This window comes from Peromyscus maniculatus, chromosome 20, assembly GCF_049852395.1.
Source record: "Peromyscus maniculatus bairdii isolate BWxNUB_F1_BW_parent chromosome 20, HU_Pman_BW_mat_3.1, whole genome shotgun sequence".
Lineage (NCBI taxonomy): Eukaryota > Metazoa > Chordata > Mammalia > Rodentia > Cricetidae > Peromyscus > Peromyscus maniculatus.
In genome coordinates, this window is record NC_134871.1 from 5,465,965 (window position 1) to 5,489,257 (window position 23,293).

Genomic DNA, 23,293 nt, shown 5'->3' on the forward strand with positions numbered 1-23,293 from the left:
ATGCTATCGGACACGATGTCATCATGAGACACCATCTCATCTGCTTTACTGCTCCATTCACACCCAAGGAAAGGGGATTCTACCAGGACTCAGGTCACTGGGGTCATTTTAGCACTCTCCCACCCACCCAGGGCTTTCTTTAGATGTCCATAGTCTCCCACGACCAACTTTCAGAGTTCTTTGGCATTGGCCACTGAATGCGGTATTTGGGGAGGCAGAATGCTTGCTTCTTAGTGGATATGAAGTTATATTAGCTTTCACCGAAGACTGTAGATTTGGTGAGTTACCATTATCAGGTATGAGAGAGAGAGAGAGAGAGAGAGAGAGAGAGAGAGAGAGAGAGAGAGAGAGAGAGAGATCACAGAAATTAGACTGTTTTCAGTCTTTCCCAAAAGATGGCAGCAAAGAGCAGTCCTTGCTGCTCTGCCAGACTGAGCTGAGCTTCAGCCATCTCCCCCTTCTTTCCCCTAAAGTCTCCCCTGTATCACAGGGCTCATCGGCTTTTCTGTGGTCAAGCAGGTACTTAAGTTAATGGCAATACATCCATCTTTGTAGGCCAGTCGAGATGAAGAAGATACCGTGGACAAAGATCTGGCTGGTCAGGATGCCAAAGATTTGTATGATGTAAGTGTTTGCATGCACCTGGCTCCACACATTCTTTTGGTTTTTCATTTATTGGCATTGTTTTAACAGGCATTTCTTAATGAGAGTCTCTTTAGAATAAAATATGTCCTTTGATAAGTGAATATATGCTACAATCTGCCTAGATCATATTATAAAGACTTGTTCCTGTTCTTATACTCTGGAGTTAACCACCTGTGATCCATTTGGGGACACAGGATGGAATAGATAACAATGCAGGCAGATAGGTATTGTTATATACATATATACTGCGGGCGGGAAGCTTTAAGTACTCATCTACCACTAGACTTCTATTGCCTGCATGTTTTGTACATAACTGTATGTGAGGCCTGCTCACAGTCTTATGAGGGGGGTCTCTTGGTTCTTGCCTTCTTAAAGAAAAGAATCCGGCTGAAAAGCATAGGTAGTATATGCAGAAGTTTATTAATAAAGCAAGTACCCCAAAGAGAGATTGGAATGGGATTCCCCAAAAAGAGAATACCCCAAGTGGGGTCTGCTTTGCAGGTGTTAAGGGTGTTTTGTTGAGTATTTATGAGATGGGTGGCACACTCGTGGGATGAGATAGTAACTTTTCTCTCTCTTATCACGATGGACCAATCTCTGTTTTAGGGTATGTCTTCTCATGAACCTCTAGAAAAGCCCACAAGGTAGAGAGTGAAAACCACAATGTAAGTGATAGTGTAATAATGTCAGGGGCTTTGGAGGACACAGGCCTTTAGTTGGCGTGCGTGTGTAGCAATAGCAAAGCGGTTTCTGATATGTTGAGAATGACCTAACTATGAATTCAAGGGTGTTTAACCACCGAGTGGCATTCTGGCAGTCGGGAGGCGTAGCCGTTGTGTGTGACATGACAGCGGTAGCATTCTCCATCACGTTATATTTGAGTGCCTGCCTGCCCAGTGTCAGCAGCAATATCTGCCCAGTCTTCTCCCCTGGTTTCTTTTCACGCTGTTTGCACTTGGCCCGTCAGGCAGGGGAAGGCCGCTGGGGTACGGACGAGCTTGCCTTCAATGAGGTCCTGGCCAAGAGGAGCTACAAGCAGTTGCGTGCTACCTTTCAAGCGTATCAGATCGTAAGTAGAGAAGCCCTGAGGCTCAAGGGCTCCTTCTGACACGGTCCGGAGCTATTCCTAAAGGAAGCCAAGCTCTGGGATGTAGGACTGAGCGTCGGGGATGGGGTCGTTTACATCAGTGGTTCTCAGTGGTGGGAGAAGGAAGGCCCAGGGTACTGCTAAACACACACAGAACAGCTCAACTGTGCAGAACTGACCAGCCCCGATTGTGGAGCTGAGGTTGGGATACTCCGGGTTACAGAAGGGCTAGGGCAGCAGAGAAGTGTCATGTTTAGGAGCAAAGCTCTAGACTCAGAGGGTCCAGGTGCAAATCCTGGATCTACCACGAGCCAACGACTAACCTCCCCCTCCTCTTTTGTGAGATAGAGACCATGGGCATCATCATCCCCACAGAGTCATCTTAAGTGTGGGATCAGATGCAGGCTCAGGACCATATCTGGCATGTGGCAAGCATACAAGTGTTTGCTTTCATTTTTACGATTACAATTTACCGTCGGCCTCACAGGACTGATGTGCTATATCTCAGAAAAAGGCTCCTGAGAAAAACATGCATAAATTATGTTTTTAATCTCACGGTCGCCATGAGCCAACAAAATGAGCTGGCTGTTCCAAGGTACTTCGTGATTAAGTCCTTTTCTGAGAGAAAATCTGTAATTTGCAAAAAGACTACAGGGAGTTTCAGATTTCTTTTGTCTTCTGTTTTGTTTCTGGGGAATGCTTTCACCTCTTCAAAAACATTTCTGTGCTCTGCACCTGATTTCAATTTCACAACAGTATCAGCACTATCGCATGGGCTGAATGGTTATTTGATGGTGGCCCGCAACGGCTGGACAAGGCCAGTCTGCAGAGCAAGGAGCCATCTGTAACTTATCAGGACCACACAGCAAGTCAGTAGCAGAAAGTGGATGAGGACTCCAGGACTCCCCGGCTGAGCTCTACCTTGGCCGGCCGGAGCTGGCTGCTCCTCACTCAAAATAGCCTCACGCGTGTGCGGCCCCAGATGAAAAGACAAAGCTTTGGGATTGTAGCCTTACTGTATGTCAGCATTAAGAGCCTCCTGCTTTCAAATCATGCCCAGTGTCATGATCAAAGGCAGCTGACCCCATCCTCCCCATTCTCCATGCCTGAAGCCCGTGGCCACTGAACTGGAGGACTTATATGTGATCTATGTCCTCTTTCCACATCACAAGGGCCACAGATGGAGTTTCTGAGGATGGCTAACATTGGAGATCACTATAGAATCTCTCTGTCTCTGTCTCTGTCTCTGTCTCTCTCTCTCTCCATGAATTAGTGATTACCTCAATAAACTACTAAAAACAAGCATCTAGGATCTAGGCCACAAAGTTCATCCCCAAATAGCGATAAACAGTTATCCCTTGGGAACCCACTAAAATGAAAATTCTCAGTCCTCTCTTTGGTCCTGATGAACCACATTTCCTTGGGCCTGGGTCTTGAATATGACACATGCTGAGGTTTGAGAAGTCAGCTCTAGGCTTATTGGAGCTCTGTGCCTTGGTTTCCCCAGTTGTAAAATAGAGTTAATACTACCTGCAGGAGTTTGATTGTATTAGGTAGGATTAGGATTCGCAAGGGTTGAATGAATGAACAAGAGCACTTAGTGCCTGGCATGTGGTTGGTGTTCAATAAACACCAGCAATTATTAGTTGCTTCCCTTTGTAACCAACAGTGACAATGGACAAATTAGGGAGCTATCTGATTTCATAATCATTTATGGGAAAGTAGCTCTAGATCAGCTCCCAAAGCATTGCTAGACTGTTGATGAGCTTTACTGTTATTTTTCTTTAAGAGCTTACCCTGCTGTTAGAAACCAGGCCCTGTAAGGTTTTGATAAGTCACTGGCCAAAAGCACACAGATACTAGCGTGTGACTACTAGAGCATTACACAGTGCACTGTCCTGGAGTAGAGGTGGATTTAATCTTTGGCACTACAGCTCAGGGGTTTACCCTTTGCCACCTCCTCTAAGCCTAAGTCTTAACTTCTGACTCCTTCCACGATTCCAGGTCAAGCAACAGAGCCTCTCAAACTGCCACACTGTGCAAAATGATCACGGTCCTGGTTTTATTAAGCACAAAAGACTTACACAGTTAGGGAGCCACAGTGAGTTCTGCAAGCAGGGATCAGTAAGAACAGAACGTGTACATGCCCACAGCACAGCCTTGCGGCCTCTATGTTACGGACCTCACTAGTTAGCGTCATCATATCTATATATACATATACATATACATATACATATACATATACATATACATATACATATACATACATACATATACATATATATATACATACATATATATATATACATACATACATACATATCCCTAAGTCCACGCAAGAGGCTTTGGCCCTTTCACTGCCAGCACGCTGGCACTTTGGGGGAACACATTTGAAAAGAAGAACATGTGTCCTCCACTCTTCCTGTAAGCTCCATACAGGCACTATCACCCACTTATCTACCTGAGACTGCTTTGGTGTTAAGATCGGAAAACCTAGATTCATCCAAAGAGCACCTTACGAACCAGGTATCTCAAGAACTAATATGAAATGCTTGAAAAGGAGGGTCTAATAGCATGGGCCAGCCCACTGTCTTCAAGACTGTGTTCATCGAGTCCACACAGATCCCTACCTGGGGAGCAGCAAATATGGGGTGAGGCAGGAAGAAAGGCATTGTGTGAGTATCGCCCCCTGGAGGTCAGAGCATGGCATTGACGCCTAGAACTCAGGTAAGAAACCCACCTCCACCTCTTTAGAATTGCACTTCACTACTTTTGTCCGCTCTGGAGGCTGAGAGTCTACAGAAAACTGAAAGTCACCATTCTGGCTCTGTCCTAACAAAAGAAACAAAAAGTAGCTTAATGTGGGTTTTTTTGCTTTTTAAACCCAGACCTGTGTGAACAAAACATCCTCATGAAATACAATCTCGGTCTTCACAATGAGAGCCCGGTTTCCGGGAAAGCGATAGCCCTCCCTCTAAAGCACTGACTCCCCACATCAAGCCCTAGATGGGTGGTTAGCAGCTCAGGGAGGGGAGCTCGAAAGCTCCTGTCCCCTTCTGATCTGGTGTCCTCTGCGTCACAAAAGACCTCTGGATATGTGAATGGTGGGAAGAGCTTTGCTAAATCTCTCCTCCACCCACTCACACACAAATATTGTCCTAACATCACAAAGAATGTTTGGTTTGCCTTTGTTTTTCCAATAAAAAAAACCCAAATCTATCAGTGTGTACTCAAATGTCTCAATTATTTTTTAGGACCAATTGTGTCCTGTCTTCAAAAGACAATTTCTAAGAAAGAGACAAAAGCCCTCGAACCCAGCAGACCATATTCCTTTCTCTCTATTTGCCTTCTTTGAGCTTGGCCCCGCAGTGTTTGTGTTAAGGATAGGCACAATTTACTTTAACTTTGGTTTCTGTAAATATTTGGAAAGAAACCTAGTGTGTAATACTGTGCCAAGCGACGTGAGCCAGTAGCGAATGTATAAGACCATTAGCAATCACCCAGCAGTAAAGGAAAGTGGCATTTTGATGTGGTCAGCCCCTGGCTTCCAGCCCTTGAAGCCCCATTCTGTTGTGAACCATTAGATCAAGTTTCATCATGAACTTCACAGTCTCTCTCCTTTCTTTACCCAAACTGTGAGTGACTGAGTCTCCAGTCCCAAGACAGGTGAGAAGAAGGAGACACAGGCCAGGCTTTCAACCACAGCTTCCCCCAGGAACTTGCCATGGAAAAGGTAGAAAACATAACGCTATAGCATGTAAAGAATTATTGTGGTAGGCCGAGGATATGGCTCAATAGATAAGAGCTCTTGATGAGCGAGCACGAGAATCTGAGTTTGAATCTTATATCCACTTAAAAAGCCACCAGGAGTGGCCACAGGTACCTGTAACCCCAGAGTTATGGTGGGGGCAGGAGGAGAGACGGAAGGATCGCTTGGGCTTCTGCCTGTCAACCTAACTCCCTACATTCAGTAAGAGGCTCTGTCTCAAAGGAATAAGGTGGAGAGATAAGATAGGGCATCAGTCGTCCTCCACTGGCCTCTGCACACACTGTCTGTGAATGGGTGCGCTCCCCGATCTCTCTCTCACAAACACACACAGGCACACACGTACACAAAAAATACTGCTGTAGTATACATCCATTATCCCTCTACTCTCTAATTTTACAGATGAGAAAATGGAAGCTGAAGAGGTGGCATTGGCTGGGGTCAACTTGGTCAACTCCTCAGCAGCGAGAGCCCCCCCCCTTGAATGGGGTGGGGCAACCATCCCACCTTGCAATGCAAGAGGCAGGATAGGCACTCTTAGGGCACAGCATTAAGTCTGGAACAGTGCAGCACTTCTTTTGAAGGAAGCTGAAGGATGCTGAGGCCAGAGCAACCCTGGAGTAATAGCCGGGTTGTGTTTGTCTTTCCAGCTCATTGGCAAAGCCATGGAAGAATCCATCGAAGAAGAGACATCGGGAGACTTGAAGAAGGCCTATTTAACTATAGGTAAAGTAAAATCAGGGGAGCGCTGCCCCAGGGTGGGTTCCCTGGAACCATGCTGAGAGACAGCGGTCTCCTTACAGGAGTCATTTCGGAAGTGGCACATCTAAGCAGCATGGGGCAAGGCAGAAGATGGATGGGATGGAGTTTTGTTCTCCAGGGAGCTCTGAAGGTGGGGTGTCCAAAGTGAGGCAAGGAGCCAAGTCTCCGCACTCTGTCAATGACGGTACACCAACCAGTCGCTGGACATGGTCTGTACCCGTGGGACCATTGGCGACACTGAGCAGCCGGCTCTCTTGCTTGGAGGGTGACTTCTGAGAAGGGACCCAGCTGTTAGCATTCAGCAAGCGCCCCTGGCCCTGAGCGCCTCATCCTAAAGAGAGCATCTAAGTGGTCCATCACAGCATCTCCTGTGGTTGTACTGAGAGTGTGGGTCTCGGAGAGTATCTGTCAAAGCCCAGGACTATTACCTAAGCTCAGGTAGCAGTATGATGACAGTTTATATGACACACACTGAAAAGCACCCACAGATAGGACCCATGGACAAGTTTCTGCACATGCCTGATGGCCAAAGGGTTTCCTTTTCCCACTGGATTCCCTTCAGTGTTCTCAAAGAATGAGGTCTGTTTAGAAACAGAGTGGGGGAGGCTAGATCTTGGCCATGCCAAGCCAACCCCAGGACCTTCTCTTCAGGTGTTGCCCAAAGGCAGGAAATAGCAGAGAGATGGGCATGGGGCCATGTCTGGCATGCTCCGTTTTCCTTTCTGCAAGTCCTGGAATGAAGACGCTGCCCATTGTCCACATTGCTGTGGTAGAGAGTCCAGGGAACCATCCCAAATGGCACAGGAATGGAGAGACATATTCCCCCCAGAAGAAGAAGAACCAAACTAGTAGCCCTGGAACCCAAAAAATGTGCTCCCATTGCCAAGCCCCTTTGTGGAGTTGGGAACATTTTTTTTTTTTTTTTGGTACGTGCTTTATTTTAAACAATGTCCCACTATGCTCATTTTACATTCAGATTAGCAAACATTAATCTGGTGTACAGGACTCCAAATGTTACCCACACTACTCACGCCCCACACTGAACACACCTGGGCCCTGTGCGAACAGCTGTCCTTAGCTGTCCTTTGGGCTTCATGAAGGATCTCCCAGATGGATGGAATGCTAGTCATTGGTTAGTGATGACTAGTCCCGAGGGTCCAGACCTTTCCTAAACTTGTGGCAGAGAACCAGAAAGACCCCAGAGTACAGTCAGAAGACACCAGTGCCACCATTCCGGGACAGCACTTTCTTGAGTTGTTCTCAGTGTGGGATCAGAGGCACGAAAGACCCAGTTCTTGCTTGTGAGGAGCTGAATGTCCACAAAGGACACGCACAAATAAATATATTAAGTAACACTGAAGAAAGACAGAAAACAGACAATAAGGATGGTGAAGAGGAAGGAAAAAGTCGGGCCCTAGAGTTGGGCGCTGTGAACCACAGGAGCTGATAGACTTGTGGTTCCAATAGCAAAAGTGATTAGAGAAGACCGTGCACATCCACCTCACAGAGCATACATATGGCTTCGTGACCGCGTTTCCTCGATAGCCCCAAGCCTACTCCACTTACCTTGTAAAGACATCTCTTGACCACTCGTATCTACAGGGGCTGAGATCCCGTGATCACCACCACGCAGACTTCTTCCATAGGGCCATGAACCACCTGCCTCAAAATCCCCTTTGAGGAAAGTTTCCTGGACACCACCCCAGGTTTACCACAGAGAAACCAGAAACGGGATGGAGCCTGGAAAACCGTTGTCCCAAGCTCCCCGGTGATGGCTTTGTGCTCAGTTAGGTTTACGAAGCCCTGCTCTTCGAAGGCAAGAGGATCAAAGTACGGAGTGCCACGGGTGTCACGGCTTCCACTCAACATAAACAGTTTTATTACCGATATTTCGATATTCCCTGGCTGTCATGGCCCAACCTTCTGAGGGAGTCCTGCTACTCCCTATTAACAGAGAGATGACCTTTGCACATCCATCAGCTCTGTGTGGCATAGAAAAACTGTGGATGCCAGCAGCTCCAATAGCCTGGGGACCCCAGTGTGTCTCAAGTATGCACTTGTCAGAGTAACACCAGGCTTCCCACCCACCTCAAACCAGGAATTTGGGAACTGTTCTTACGATAAAGTGACCAAACACCTGGCCCTCCAGTTCTCCACTGAAACTTAGGTGGCTGCTGTATGGACTGAGAAAAAAAAAAAAAAAAGAAATTAGCTCCCAACCTAGGTTCTGCTCCTCTCTCTTACCCAGAAACATCAGCCATACAGGTAGTGACCTAGGAAATGAAATCACTGCTCCAGTACAGATCAAAGCTCACATTCCAGGCTTATACTGAATTTATTAATATCACTAACATTGGAAAGCTGCTGTAATTCTAGCACTGTAACTCTTATCTGAGGCAGGAAGATTCTTGAGTTTGAGGCTAGCCTAGGCTATAGACCAAACCCCTGTCTAAAAAAAAAAAAAGAAAGAAAGAAAGAAAGAAAAGAATAGAAAAAAGAAAAAGAAACAAAAACAAAACAATAATAACAACAAAAAAACCCAGAAAACTAATTTTAAAGAACCTAAATACTGGTAAGCTTTCTAGGAAAATGTCATCAACCTAAAGAGTAAGTGGTTCGTTCTTCTTAAGCATTTGTAGTGGGGGATGCCTAGGAGCCTGGGAGGAGGGGTGAGAAATGCTTCCTTACTGCTTTAGTTAGGGTTTCTGTTGCTGTGATGAAATACCACAACCAAACCAACTTGGGGAAGAAAGGGTTTATTTGGCTTACACCTCCATATTACAGTCCATCATCAAAGGGATCAGGACAGGAACTCAAGCAGGGCAGGAACCTGGAGGCAGGAGCTGAGCAGAGGCCATGGAGGAGTGCTGCTTACTGGCTTGCTTCCCTTGGCTTGCTCAGCCTGCTCTCCCATTCTATGGGACCTCCAGCCCAGGGATAGCACCACTCACAATGGGATGGACCCTCCCACATCAAGTACTAATTAAGAAAATGCCCCCAAAGGCTTGCCTACAACCCAGTCTTATGGAGGCACTTTCTTCATTGCGGTTCCCTCCTCTCAGATGACACCAGCCTGTGTCAAGTTGACATAAAACTAGCCAACACACACTTACCTGCAGTGTGGAGGTTCACCCTATTGCCTGGTTGATGAGCAGACACTAAGCCCCATCAGTTTGCAAACAGAGCAAAGTTGACAGGCTAGGGCAGACCAGAAAGGAGTGCACAGCAGAAAATAAAGAGGGGCTCTTTAGTAGTGGGGACAAACATCTTTACCCCACGGACCAGATGAAAGATGCTGGGGGCCTGCAGGGGATAATACAAAAGATGTCCAAACAAATGCCGTAAGGAAAACAAAGGATGTAGAGGTTGCTGAACACAGAAAGCAGGGCGTGGTTCAGCTGAGCAAACCTTCTAGATAAGAGGTTCTGCTGTGGAAGGCTGCTGGCCAAGCTGTGTTTCCCACAGAGCCCCGCTTTAGCCCCAGAGGTTCCCCTGTGTGGCACGTTAGTGCGTCCATGAGTGAGACTCCAGACCTCCACAGTATGAGGGTGGGGGGGGGGGCACTCTCCTTTCCCAGAGCTTGCAGAGAATAGAGGCCATTCTCCTCATTCTATAGTGGATTTGACTCAGCTCTGGTTGGAAAGCCATGCTACCCTGACCCAGGGAACCTTCTAGATCTCATTTCACAATAGTATAAAGTCAGGTCCTTCCAAACCTCTGCCTGTCAAGTCCAGAAGGCCCACGGACAGCTGGGACACTCTGTGCCTATGCAGGGTCCCTGGGTTGTTGGACAAACCACGAGAACATTTCACATCCTCCTTTTCCCTCCCTCCCAGTGAGATGTGCCCAGGACCTTGAGGGCTATTTTGCTGAACTACTGTACAAGGCCATGAAGGGTGTGGGGACAGACGAGGAGACACTAATTCGCATCATTGTGACCAGGGCTGAGGTAAGATACACTGGACTCTAAAAAAAGGGACTTCAATGTCTTTTCCCCAGTTAATGTCATTGGCAAATCACATGGTGATGATAATGATGATGATGATGATTGATGATGGGACTACTTATCAAAAATGTAAGACAAAGACAGCCCTTCCCTTCCCAGAATATGCAGAACACGTTGGACTCTGCTTCAGTTCTCTCCTTTTCATTAAAATACAATAATAAGAGTTGATTCTATTTTTGTCATCTGTGGCTCCAGAGGGCTGGTGGCGCTGTGAAGGGGAGCTGGTGGAGTTGTTCCAAGGTAGCGCAGCTACGCCCTGCTCTATTTTAGGGAAGACAAGCCAGAGACATGGGAAGGGGTCATCGTTCAGCAAGACGGAGATAATACGCAAGTGATGTCCTCAGTCCTTTTATTTAACAGAGCACACCTTAGAAGTACCGTTTCTCAGAGAAAGACAAGACAAGATAAAACAACAAGAAAAATCAAAAACAAAACAATAGAACAGTTTCTTGGTCTTTTTCTCAATCCTGGCCTTCTCAAAGGGCCATTTTAGACAGACTTACGTCTAATTACCATCTCTTCCCCTGCCCCCAAATTTAACAGCACAGATAATGCTGGCTGGCTGTTTATGCACTGTATGCATATGAATGCCTTACACATAAAAAGAACGGGCTTCTTTTACCCCCTAAGGACCAGTTTACACCCCATCTCAGAGAAGAACGTGAGTGTCAGAAAGAGAGGGGAAGATGTAGCCAGAAGCTGGAAGCAGCCACCAGGCTTGACAGTGACCGCCTTGGGCTGTCCGACCCGTGGTCAGAAGGGAATGTGAAATAAAGGAGAAACGGCAGGGGTGTCACTGCCGTGGAAGGAACCTTGGAGAATGAAGGCAGCTAAAGAACTGAAAACCACAGACATCTTTCAAAAAAAAATGTTCAGCGGAGAGGGAGAGGTACCAGCCCAAATTCTGATCCACGTCTTTCGACAAACACTTAACATCTGACGTTGTTTTTAAATATAGCTCCACGGCAAGGCAGTTCTTTCCTTTTTATTTCTGTTCCTGGAATTTTGCCTCCCCCTCTTCCTCCTCCGTGCCCTCCCCCCTCCTGCTTACTCCTGTGAGCTGCCTCTCTGTTCCTCCTCTGGAGTTTGCACTCTCTCCTCTGGTGTGAGTCTGTCTGTCTGTCTGTCTGTCTGTCTCTCTTCTCTTTCTCTCTCTGTTTTCGGGGGCCTTGTCTTCTTTATCTCTCCAGCTCTCAGTAACACAGCCCCTAGCCGAAGTTGCAGAGAAGTCTTGAGAGAAGCAGGGTTCTATTGGCTCTTGGAGAGACTGGATTCCAACAGAAGGCTTGTCGGTATTGTGGCTCACTTGCACATAGACCATGGGATGTTCAATCCCATCTCAGAACGGACCCCATGTGAGTGTGGGTAATCTCCACCTGGGGCCAGTCTCTTTGGGATGCTTCAGGCCCAGGCACATATATATGTTTAGGGGATCTGCTAATCTTCCATACGCACTAAAACAAAATGCCAGCCGCCCCAATCCTGTACTCCACCCATCCTACCCCTCCCGCAGGACTGGGCATCCAGCCAGGCAGAGGACACCCAAGCAGGGCAGCAGGGTCACTCACAGCATCTGCCCTCCAGCAGTCTCTCTGGAGATCAGCATCATCCTCTTCAAACAACCCCTTCCTCCCTGGCCCTCGCCTAGCTTTCCTTCTTCTCTCTGTCTCAGCCTGGCCTCTCACTGGAGCAAGAGAAGGGACCCAGATGGTTGTCTCTGGTTCCTAGGTCTGGAGTGTAAGGCAGAGTTCAAACCAAAACCCAAACACGGCAAACAAAACTTTGTTTCTTTGCAGGACTTGTTTTGTCTCGACTGGAGTGTTTTGTTTTGTTTTGTTTTTTCCTAGTGTAGCTCCCGCTTTTACAGCTGAAGGAGTCTGAAACAGCACAGTCTTTGGAGTATTTTCCTCCTATCTTCCTTCAGGCCTTAAGCTTTCTACGAATTAGACTAAAAATAAGCCCCAAAAACGGTGATTGGCTTAAAACATGTCAACTGGAACTATTATCCTTCCTGATGCGCAGGGAAGCCAGAAGAAGGCACAGGATCCCTTGGAACTGGAGTTACAGATAGTTGTGAGCCACCATGTGGGTGCTGGGAATTGAACCTGGGTCCTTTGGAAGAGCAACCAGTGCTTGTAAATGCTGAGCCATCTTTCCCGCCTGCAATGCTCAATTTCAAATCTCCATCTGGAAAATCTTCCTACCCTTCTACCAAATACTGTCGGCAAATGGGCCCCACCTCCTCCCTGCATGTGTATAGCTCTGCTACCCAAGAACGACTCCTTCTCAAATACCTATGAAAAATTCAAAAGCAAACTATTTTGTAACACATGAGAGTATATGCAATTTAAATTTTAGCTTCCATAGATAAAATTTTAATGGAATACATGTGTGACACTTTTACTTTCAGGAAGCTGAAGTGGGCTTTGCTTTTCTTATCCTCAAGATGTAAATAATGCCAGCTCAGCCCCTGAGGGCTGTTGAAAGCTACAGTGAATGAGCATGCCGGCTTAGGAGAGTGCCTGCCTTTTACGACAACCACCATCAGTGTTATCACCCACGCTGTTGTCTTTATTCCTACAGGTAGACCTTCAGGGGATAAAAGCCAAGTTCCAGGAGAAGTATCAGAAGTCTCTCTCGGACATGGTTCGCTCAGACACCTCTGGGGACTTCCAGAAGCTGCTGGTGGCTCTTCTGCACTGAGTCAAGCCAGAGCATCAGGAATTCGGGGAAAGGCCACGTCATCAGGATCCTTCAACATAACACATCAAATGCACACACGGGGCTTTTACGAGAGACCCTTCACCTCCTGATTCGTGTCCTCAGCAGGCACCGTAAGGTGCCCCAAGGCCAAACAGTTCAAGTCAATGGCAGCATCCTCCAAATGCTTGAGCAGTTCACCTTGAATGCTGGCTTAGCAAGAACCTAAACTGCCTCTCAATCTTCCTTTAGCACTATAAGTGAATGCTTTCTAAGCACATACGAAATCAGCAGTTGGTGATAAAAACCATGAACATTCATAATAAAATGTTTAGAAAATTATATGCCTCCCAGATGTATCGAGCCAAAGCAGAGATTAAATGGCTAAAGCGGAGTAAAGACAAGATTAAACGGTTTGTTCATCTCCCTTCTGTGTATTCGGTCAAAGTCTTTCTGTTAATTACAGTCATGGTTTGCGCCTCCATCAGCTGCTTTTCCAAACTGGCTTGATGAGCTTGAGCTCTTGCTCGGGAAATATAGAGTTTGTGAAACTCAAATGTACTGGGGAATTGCAAACAGTGACACTGATTAACAGTCACCAAGGATGGCAGTCAAGGTCAGCATTGAGGAAAGAGAGGACCTGCCTATGTGCAATGCTAGAAGTCAAATGCACTGACTGTTCCTGGTTCAGTTGGGTTTCCTTGCTTCTCAAGACACAGGGCCTGGCTTGAGTCTTCCTTCTGATCTTCAAATACAGTTACTAATACAAATACTAAGCAAAGTGCCCACAGGATCACAGTCAGTGCCCTGCTTCTCAGGTGGATTGATTCTGTGATAATAGAGTCTCTGTTCCGAGATGCTGGTCTTATAGCCTCATGGGGCCAAGCATAGACTGTCAAGGTAACTTGCACACCTTGGGCAAACCATCACAGCTGCCCTCCGCTGGATGAGATTTGTGCCTGGCACTGCTAAGTACCACCATTTCATACTTAATCCGTAACCCTAGGAGGTTAGTGTGACTTCCATATATGACTTGACGAAACTAAGATGCCAAATAACACAGCTAAAGCCCATTTGTGAGCAACAGAATTAGGATTCATATCCCAAACTGGATGGCGGCAGAGACCATGCGACTGACCGTGTTCCTCAGAAAAGGAACCTGAAGGATGTGTGTGAGAATGAGTCAGTCATCCTTCACCTGCTTATCTTCGATCTTCCATTCACTGTGGTGGGCTCCACTGAACCAAACGTAAGAAGATATGGGCTGTTTCTTACGTAGCATATTTCCAAACCAGTATTGAAAACAGATGCCTCCACAGTGCCCAGAATATTGTAAGAACACTAAGAGAAGCAGATGGGTCAAATGCAGAGAATAAGTAAGTGTCTGTGGAGCACTCAGACGTAAATGGGACACCTGTGTCACACATCCTCCCGTCAAGGCTCAGGTAACATCCCAGATGCGGAGATGGAAAGATTGTAGGGGCCACTGTGGGAAAACAGTGTCTTCTGAACGTGACTTAAAATTGCGCTTCTGAACTCACAGCAGCTGTGGTTGCCTGCATAAGGTCTGTACACGATCAAGGCACTCAACATTCCAGCAGAGATGGGGGAGCGGCACATGAGCCCCATCCCTAGCTGAGGACCCATGGACAGTTTCTTCATGGGTGTCCTCTCTAGCAGGTTGAAAGGCCAAGGAGCCTTAGTGGACAGATGTCTGTTTGAAAAGAAGGACAGGCTGGAAAGTCTACAGGAAGGTTGCTGAGTTTTTATGTTAATTCCAGGAGCAATAGATGTTCCCCCAAGGTAGGACTTTATCTTTTGGACACTGCCAGTCATAAGCGATGTCTACATGTGCAAAGAACATGTCTGGACCTTTGGGAATCGCCTCAGTAGCATTATAGTAAATAGCCCAAACATTCAGTGCGAGGACAGATGTCACGTGGTGGAATGTCCTCTTAGTACTTAGAAAATGGTGACCCACAAGTCAAGAAGTAAACATCGATACCTTCCTAACAGTCATGTCAAAGCTGAGATTTTACACATACAAAGTTACTTTCCAGGACCAAATCTAGTAACATAACATACTGAATCTACTTGACCCCAAACAGAAACAAAGCCATCAGTTCTTAGGAATCAGGACAGAGAAACAAAAGAGTGGATTGAGAAGAGACCCAGTCAGAATCGGCACGATTTGCATACAGAAGAGAGAGAGAGAGAGAGAGAGAGAGAGAGAGAGAGAGAGAGAGAGAGAGAGAGAGAGAGAGAGAGAGAGAGATGTTTTGTAGAATCAGTATGAAGAAGACAGAAAAGCAAGGTCAGTTGCTCGAAGTCATCCAAGGGCGAAGTTAGGGCTGGAATTTCACCCCAGTCCTCCTGACCCTAATGCCTGTGCCCCTCCCCACTGAACCAGCTCACGGCTCACAAGCGTTTTTGTCCGGGGTTTGGCTGAATGAAGCATCCAAATGCCCATCCCTGTGACCGCTGAAGAGTCACTCCCCTTATGAGCGGGGCGGGTTTCTACGTGTCTGACTAAGTGAAAACTATCAGCTCTGTCCAAGGATCGCCACCCACACTCTAGCCTCTGGTACCCTGACCACCTAAGGAATTCTCTCTTTCTTTTTCACACTCCTGTTCTACCTAGACCCTGCCTCATTCTTGCTGTGTCCTCAGTGTTGGAGGAGAGGAACTACCCGGGGCCGTGGAGAGAGAGGATGTAAAAAAACAGAAACAGAAAGAGAAGAGAACACTCTGTCTTGGCCCCCGCTGCACAGGCCTTTCCCCACCCCACCAGTCCTCCAGGGCCACCAGAGGAATGCTACCTCCTGCCACCCCAATAGTCAAGACCTTGGGGAATACACCTGAGCCCACTTCCAAGCTTACAAAAGGATAGCACACCCCTCCATGTCTATGTTAGCCCAGAATACATTTTTCCAGGAAGTTCTGCTTCAGGTTCTGATGACACTCCATGCTGCTACTTACCCCAGTGAGATTCTTGGGGCATTGTGGGTAAGCAATTTGGGGGGGGTCTAGCCCAGGCAAATCAAGCAGATGTTCATCCACCTCCGAAAACTAAGGAGACTCATTAGAAGCTCTAGGGACATTAGCCCCTACTGTCCAAATTTCTCTCAATAGCTTTGCAGGTCTCGGGCAGTCTTTCCATGCATGCCTACCTCTCACGTTTCCCCCACTGTGTTTGAGAGGTGGGACTTTCTAGAGGCTAATGTACTATTGTCCCCAAAACTCACATTCCATGACATCACATCAGCGTCTTGAAACAAGCTGAAAATTGAAAATGTGGGGACTGGTAGATGCTATGTATCAGGTCTTACTGCTGGGTACTTCCAACTGTCGTCTCACACATTTCAGATGATGCTCAATGCTCAGGCTCTACATATGCAAATAACAATACACACGTAGGCATAAGCAGATCAAAATCCGCTTGTGTTTCTATGAAATGAGTCCATACAGGGTCTTCAGCTATCAACAGGGCCATATGGTTCTGGCTAGGAGGCGAAGGCTGACATCTAGAAAACAACACAATGGGGCGAGAGAGTAGGTGGGAAATTTCTAGAGTAAGTCCTAAGAATTGCGAAAACACACACAGCGTCCAGCAGTTGCTAGTGACTGTCTTTCCATCCCACGTGGCAGGATTTCTTCTGACTTAATTTACAGTCTAGAAATCTCCACTCTATGATCAGGCAGTGCTCTGTTGGAGCCCAGGAAGTGCCATGGGGTTGTATCACAACATGGAGGAGACACAGAAAGGAATCCAAGAGCAAATAGGAGGGGTGTGTGTGTGTGTGTGTGTGTGTGTGTGTGTGTGTGTGTGTGTGCGCGCGCACGCCAAGAAGTAGATGCCAGGCTAGCTTACTGCAATCTGGTTACTCTGGACTCCTCGTGAGAATGAGAAGCCTTAGTCCTTACAAGACAGTCCCCTGTGATCCAATCCACTAGGCGCCTTCTCTAAAGCCCAGCAGGTCATCAATCCACACTGCAGACCAGGAATCTAGTATATGGACTCTGGGGAAACACATCAACTTTCTGTATACCGACATACATGTGCACACACAGAGAGAATTGAATTTGCATGAATAAATTTCATTTACATTAAATAGATGACGCACTATTTTACTTGTGGACGTCAGCAGCTTTGTCCAGTGTGTAACAGAAAGGATGGGCTGTCGCTGAATGGTCCTCAGACTTCCATCCTCACACACCTAAGGGATGGTATCTGAGGCTCTGAAGAGAACGTTCCATGGCTTCTTTGTAACTAAAATAAGGACACTGATACCTTCTGTTTTCAAAGCAACCAACTCCCTGAGTTCAAAACATGTTCAGCCAATGATGACTCCACACGGAAGGAGAGGAGAATCAGAGAGATAAGTACAAACCAAAGAAATCAGGGAAACTCAAATTAGGGCCAATCCCTGGAAAGTTTACAAAGTTTCTGGAGGGGCCTGGGCCTCTTCCCAGCAGAAGAGGCCCACAGCTGGGAGGAGCCGTCTGTTTTGTGAGCACCTGGATGAGAATCATGTATGTGGGACACCTATACAATGAACCACCAGCCACTGTCAGCTTCAGTGGGCTTAGGGTCACTTGCCTGTTAGTGATTGTGGGGCGTCTAATAGAGTAGCACACTAGAACTGCTTAGAATATAGACAGCTCAAGACAAAAGAAACGTGAGGCATTTTTAGACTCTGAACTAGAAGACAAGAACTGATTTTGAATCACTTCTCACGGGAGGAGTAATGTGGACCAGGATAATATGACTCACCAACCAAAATGGACACTAATTAACTGAACTCCAAACCCGACCCAAGTATTAATTTTTTTACTGCCCTGAAAACAATATCAGTGTTGTTGTTTTTCAAATCCTACTGAACCAGTTCAAATTAGAACCAGTCTTTTGAAAAGGTTGGGCCAGGAAAAAAGAAAAGAAGAACCATAAAAGCAAAATCATTTCCACACAAGTATTGTGTTCACGTGTTTGTCAAACACCAGTGTGAACTGAATACATATTCTTCTCATTCAGTCCTATTAATGTATTTGTCAGAACAGTTATTGACCTATTCTCCCTGCAAAGACCTGTTGGTGGGTCCAGGGTTGCTGTCTGGGCTATCAGCCTGTGGCGTGTGAGTAGGGGGTCCCCTAGCTTCTGGATTATGGACGATTATGGATTTTGCAATAGCAGATTGTATTTGTGTCCCAACCTATTTATACCTTCTGTGTTCGCCATTGTTGTAAAATAATGTCATTAATTCTTAAACAAGCTGATCAGCTATGAAGAGAAAGATCTGTTTTGTTCCTGAGAAAGCCAAATTGAATACGCTGAGGAAGAGAAGGAGGGGATGATGGAGATCAACTTGACTAGATTGAAAATCACCTAGGAAACACATCTCTAGACATGTCTGTGTGAGGATTTTCAGAGATGTCTTAACTAGGGAGGGGAGACCTGCCCTGAATATGGGCCACAGCATTCCACAGGCTGGGGACCCAGACTGGGTACAAAGAAGGAAGCGGGCTGAGTGCCAGAATCGTCTCTCCCTGCTTCCTGACTATGTATACAATGTGGCCAGCTAGGTCACACACCTTCCTTTATGCCTTCACCGCTACGATGGAATATGCCCTCAAACTGTGAACCTTCCTAAATCCCTCTCTTCCTTCAGTTGATTTTTTCTGTCACCACAAGAAAGAAGAAATAAAAACACTGCATGCCCATATGCAGCTTGTTCTTCAATGAAAACCCTCAATAAATCAATATACTTTTTTTTATCTCAAACACAAAATTATTGATATTCTATCCTGAGTCACTGATATACACTAAAATACAAAGATTCCCCCCTCATCTACCTGTGCTAGATGGGAAGGCTTCTACTGTGTGCACATCTTTTCATCCTCCTGAAACATTAATTCCTCTGTGATTGCCACCCCAGCTCCTTTTCTGGTCAAAGATCTCATGACCCTGTCACCAGGTCCCCCTCTCCCATCCTAGCCCTGACTGGAGTGAGAACAGAGGAGGAATGAGAAGACATGGAGAGGGACCTGTCTGTCCACACACCTTGCCCTTCTGAGAGCCAACTTCCTTATCTGTAACGTGGGGATGAACACTCCAGAAGCTCCCCTACGTAAGCGTCCAAAGCAAAAGAACCTTCATCGATGAGAACAAACAACCTCCGGAGAAAACAGGGCAACTCTCTTGGCTGACAACAGATATCTTTATAAGATAAATATTTAATGTCCTTTTGTTGTATTGTGTATTCGTGTATATGCATGTACGTGCAGGTACGCATGTGCGTGGAGGTCAGAGCACAACCTCAGCTCTTGTTCTTCAAACACCATCTACCTTGATACATCATTACTCTGTGGCCTGGGGTTGAGCAAATAGACTAAGCTGGTCCCAGAGATCCACTTTCATCTCCCTCCCCAGCTCTGTCTAGAACAACAAGCATATATCACTATGCCTGGATTGTGTGTGTGTGTGTGTGTGTGTGTGTGTGTGTGTGTGTGTGTGTGTGTGTAATGTGGACTCTAGGGATTGAACTCACATCCTCAAGCTACAAGGCAAGCACTCTACCAACTCAGCTCTCACTCTAGCCCACATAGTGTCTCTTGGCATGTAGCGGGAATCTTAAAAGTTCTTGTTAATGAAATCAAACCTGAGGCCAGTTATTGGGGTGAAGCTGGAAGATCAGAGAGACAGAACAAGCCACAGCTACCTCACCTCGCCAACTTCTCAGCTGGTCCTGTTTCCTCAGACTGGATGCCTCTGAGTCCTCATCCAGAATGAATCTCAGCTGACCTGCTGCTCAAAAGCCTGAAAGCTTAACCATCCAAATGCTTCTAGTTTCTGGTCTTCACGCCTTATATATCTTTCCTTTCTACCATCACTCCCTGGGATTAAAGGCTCGCTTTCTGGGATTAAAGGCGTGTGTCACCATGCCTGGCTGTTTCCAATGTGGCCTTGAACTCACAGAGATCCAGAGGGATTTCTACCTCTGATATGCTAGGATTAAAGGTGTGAGTGCCACCATTTTCTAGCCTTTGTATCTAGTGGCTGTTCTGTCTCTGACCCCAGATAAGTTTATTAGGGTGCACAATATTTTGGGGGAACACAATACCACCACATTAGCATTTAACAAAACAACAGCAAGAACAACCACACTGATGCTAGATAGATGAGTTGCACCCACCTTGTCTAGAATCTTTGTGTGGACTAAATGGCAAAAAGAGGCGGAAGCACTTTGCAGAGGTAAACACGGTCCAGGAACTTCATATACCTTCACTCTTCACCGACTGAGTCCTAGTAAATGAAGACCAGCCCAAAGGCAAAGAGGCAGGCAGACCTGAGATTGACAGAATGTCATTTATTGGAAGACTTCCTGACAAAAGTGTGGTCCTAGATGACATCAAACCAGTTGCATCCTCGCAATCTGGGTCAGAAAGAAAGGCATACTAAGTCCAGGAACAATGACTTCATCCTAGCTGGAATGCACCTGGCTTATCTTAACACCAAAGAGTCAGATGAATCCGTGGAGCCAGGCTTGGGTTGTGAAGCCCCACATGCCACGCTAATGGTTTTATTTACAAATAGTTACAGTTTCCTGGGAAACCATGCAGCAAAAATCAACTAGCGTCATTCAGGGGTGATCACGGTGGTTATGACTCAAGATGGCTGCAGTCATGTCATGAAGAATCTACTGTGTTAGGCATACTATTATCTACCCAAGCCATCCCGTCCTTGGTCTTGGGTAGCCAACGCTGGTATGGGAATCATGAATCAGTCCACTGCAGGAGGAGGCACATGGAGGGAGCAGGTGCCAGGTGAGTGCTGATCCTTGTCCTTTCCTCCTCCACTCACTCAACAGACCAGCTTGTTCTTCCTTCCTAGTTACCTCCTGCCTCCAGGCTATCTCCCACCTCACAGCCAGGTGCCTAACTGCATCCCTCCCATGAGGAGAGATTGCCACTCTCAGATCTCAAGCTTTCATGAAAAATCGTTGTTTCCGTTCCTCCAGAGTGTCCAGTCAGCATCCTATATATGTGCGCAGGTCCAGTGGAAAACTCAGTCTCCAAAACCAGCTCCTTGCCCTCTCTTTCCCACCCAGTCACCATTTTTAGCGATGGAGAGTTATCTTCTCAAACAATTGCTCAGGGATCAGCTTTGATTCTTCAAAAGTGTCATTTATTCTATTGCTCCGAATATCTTAGAGCTCCCATGTTTCAGATCTCCATAGCAACCACTACTTTAATCAGAGAGACTATGGAATCCTCTCTAGGCCCGGATTCCACTATGGCTTCAAGACCAGGCTTCCTGTTTCACCAGGTGTATCATCTCTAGATTCTTCTGGAATGCCAGTCTCTCTCTCCCCTATCAGGCACAAGCCACCTTGGGCATTTTCTTCTTGTTCCAACTTAGTTCATTTCTTCCTGCCTCCAGTATTCAGAGCTTGAGGGTCCTTCTACCTAGTATCCCCCCTCTCCTAGGCATTCCCACAGTCCCATCTCAGCATACATGTCACCTCTTCCAAGCCCAGTCCCATCCCATGACTGCTCTCAGAGCACATCCCAACTCTCCCTTCATCATTATTGTTGGGGAATATTATTGTAAGGTGTGTTACCTTTGTTTATGTTGCATTTGTTTAACTCTGTAAAGCTGTGTTACTTTGCCTGCCTAAAACACCTGATGATCTAATAAAGCACTGAATGGCTTAAAGCAAGGCAGGAGAAAGGATATACAGAGCTGGCAGGCAGAAAGAATTAATAAAAGGAGAAATATGGGAGGAGAAGAAGTGTCCAGAAAAGGAGGAAGACGCTAGGGGCCAGCCACACAGCCACCACCGAGTAAGAGTGAAAGTAAGATTACAGAAGTAAGAAAAGGAAAGCCAGAGGCAAAAGGTAGCCAGGATAATTTAAAGTTAAGAAACGCTGGCAAGAAACAAGCCAAGCTAATGCCAGGCATTTATAATTAAGAACAAGCCTCAATATGTGATTTATTTGGGAGCTGGGTGGTGGGCCCTCCAAAAAAGGAAAAACCAACAACAACACATTATCTTATATTATCTTGGAAGCTGTCACCATTCGAAATTATCACCCATTTCACTTATTCATTGTCTACCGCCCCCACTATTAGAACATAAACACCAGAAGGCTGGCTTTAACTCCCACACCTAGAACAATGCTGACTTACATAGAATAGGTGTTCAGTGAACTGTGGTTGGCCAAATAAACCCCCACAGGATAGTGTATCTTCCCTTCCTCCATCCTTTATCCCTTGCCTTCCTGTCATGGGTCAAGCACCAGGATCCCAGAAGACAAGCCTTTCCTCCCCATTGCCATGAATTTCCTCAGTCCCTCTGTGTGCTTCCTTTTAGCTAGCTCCATCATAGTCCTTACTTCTTAATTCTCCATCGCTATCTGTATCCATTTGCCCAAGTAACTGAAGGCTCAGTAAGGACTGTGTGTTACTCAGCCTTTCTACCCCAGTGCACACACCAACTCTCTCCATCCATCTCTCACCTCACCTTCTTACCTTCTTTAACTACAAGATAATTGTGGTGGTTTGAATGAGAAATGTTCCCCATTGGCTCATGGATTTGAACCCTTGATACCCAGTGATGCTGTTGGGGGCGATTATGAAACCTTCAAAAGTTGCAGCCTTGCTGAAGGACATGCATCATTGCAAGTGGGATTTGAGGGTTTATAGCCTCAAATCCCTTTCTCTCTCCTTCTCTACCTTCCTCTCTCTCTCTCTCTCTCTCTCTCTCTCTCTCTCTCTCTCCTGACTCCTATAGATGAATGAAATGTAATCAGCCAGCTGTCTGATGCCTGATGCCTTCCTGTCATATCCCTCTAGAACCATAAGCCAAGATAAACTCCTTTTTTCTTAAGTTGCTTTTGGTCATAGTTTGGTCACAATTGGAGCAACAGAACAGTATACAAATATTAAACAGCAGGCCCCTCCAGCCCCTTCTCCTTCACAGGCTGACTTCACAGCACTTACCTTCAATCACAACGTTCTCACTGACGGGTTGACTTCATTCACTCATCTTTCCTCTGCCTCCTTCACTGTCTCCCTGGTGCCTAGAACAGTAGCCGAGATGTAGTAGTTACTCACGGCACACTGGTGGATAAATGAATCACCAGACATATTTGTTAAATACAGGGATAATTAATTGATTAGTCTCCACAATGTACCCAAAAAGCCAGGAGACTCAATGTCATGCTTACAGTCATTACTCATGTTTTTCAAAACAAGACACAGGAACATGAGTCATAAAAATCACATTCCGAAACAGACATTAGAGAAAGGGTAAGAAGAGAGGTAGCT

General features: G+C 46.3%; 1 protein-coding gene and 1 long non-coding RNA gene across 2 annotated transcripts in view; one reads left to right on the top strand and one right to left on the bottom strand.

Annotated features, from left to right (window-relative positions):
- The window catches only part of Anxa13 (annexin A13), a 55,660-nt gene extending 42,257 nt beyond the window's left edge, over positions 1–13,403 (top strand). The window contains exons 7-11 of the mRNA XM_006990668.3: positions 556–624; positions 1,613–1,714; positions 6,149–6,224; positions 10,097–10,209; positions 12,850–13,403. Of these exons, the coding sequence (XP_006990730.1) occupies positions 556–624; positions 1,613–1,714; positions 6,149–6,224; positions 10,097–10,209; positions 12,850–12,969 (480 nt within the window). The 3' untranslated portion in view covers positions 12,970–13,403. The remainder of the gene's footprint in view (positions 1–555; positions 625–1,612; positions 1,715–6,148; positions 6,225–10,096; positions 10,210–12,849) is intronic.
- The window catches only part of LOC143269711 (uncharacterized), a 30,539-nt gene extending 7,469 nt beyond the window's left edge, over positions 1–23,070 (bottom strand). Inside the window, exon 1 of the long non-coding RNA XR_013046307.1 lies at positions 22,967–23,070. This is a non-coding gene — a long non-coding RNA (uncharacterized LOC143269711). The remainder of the gene's footprint in view (positions 1–22,966) is intronic.
- Between the last annotated feature and the right edge of the window lie 223 nt (positions 23,071–23,293).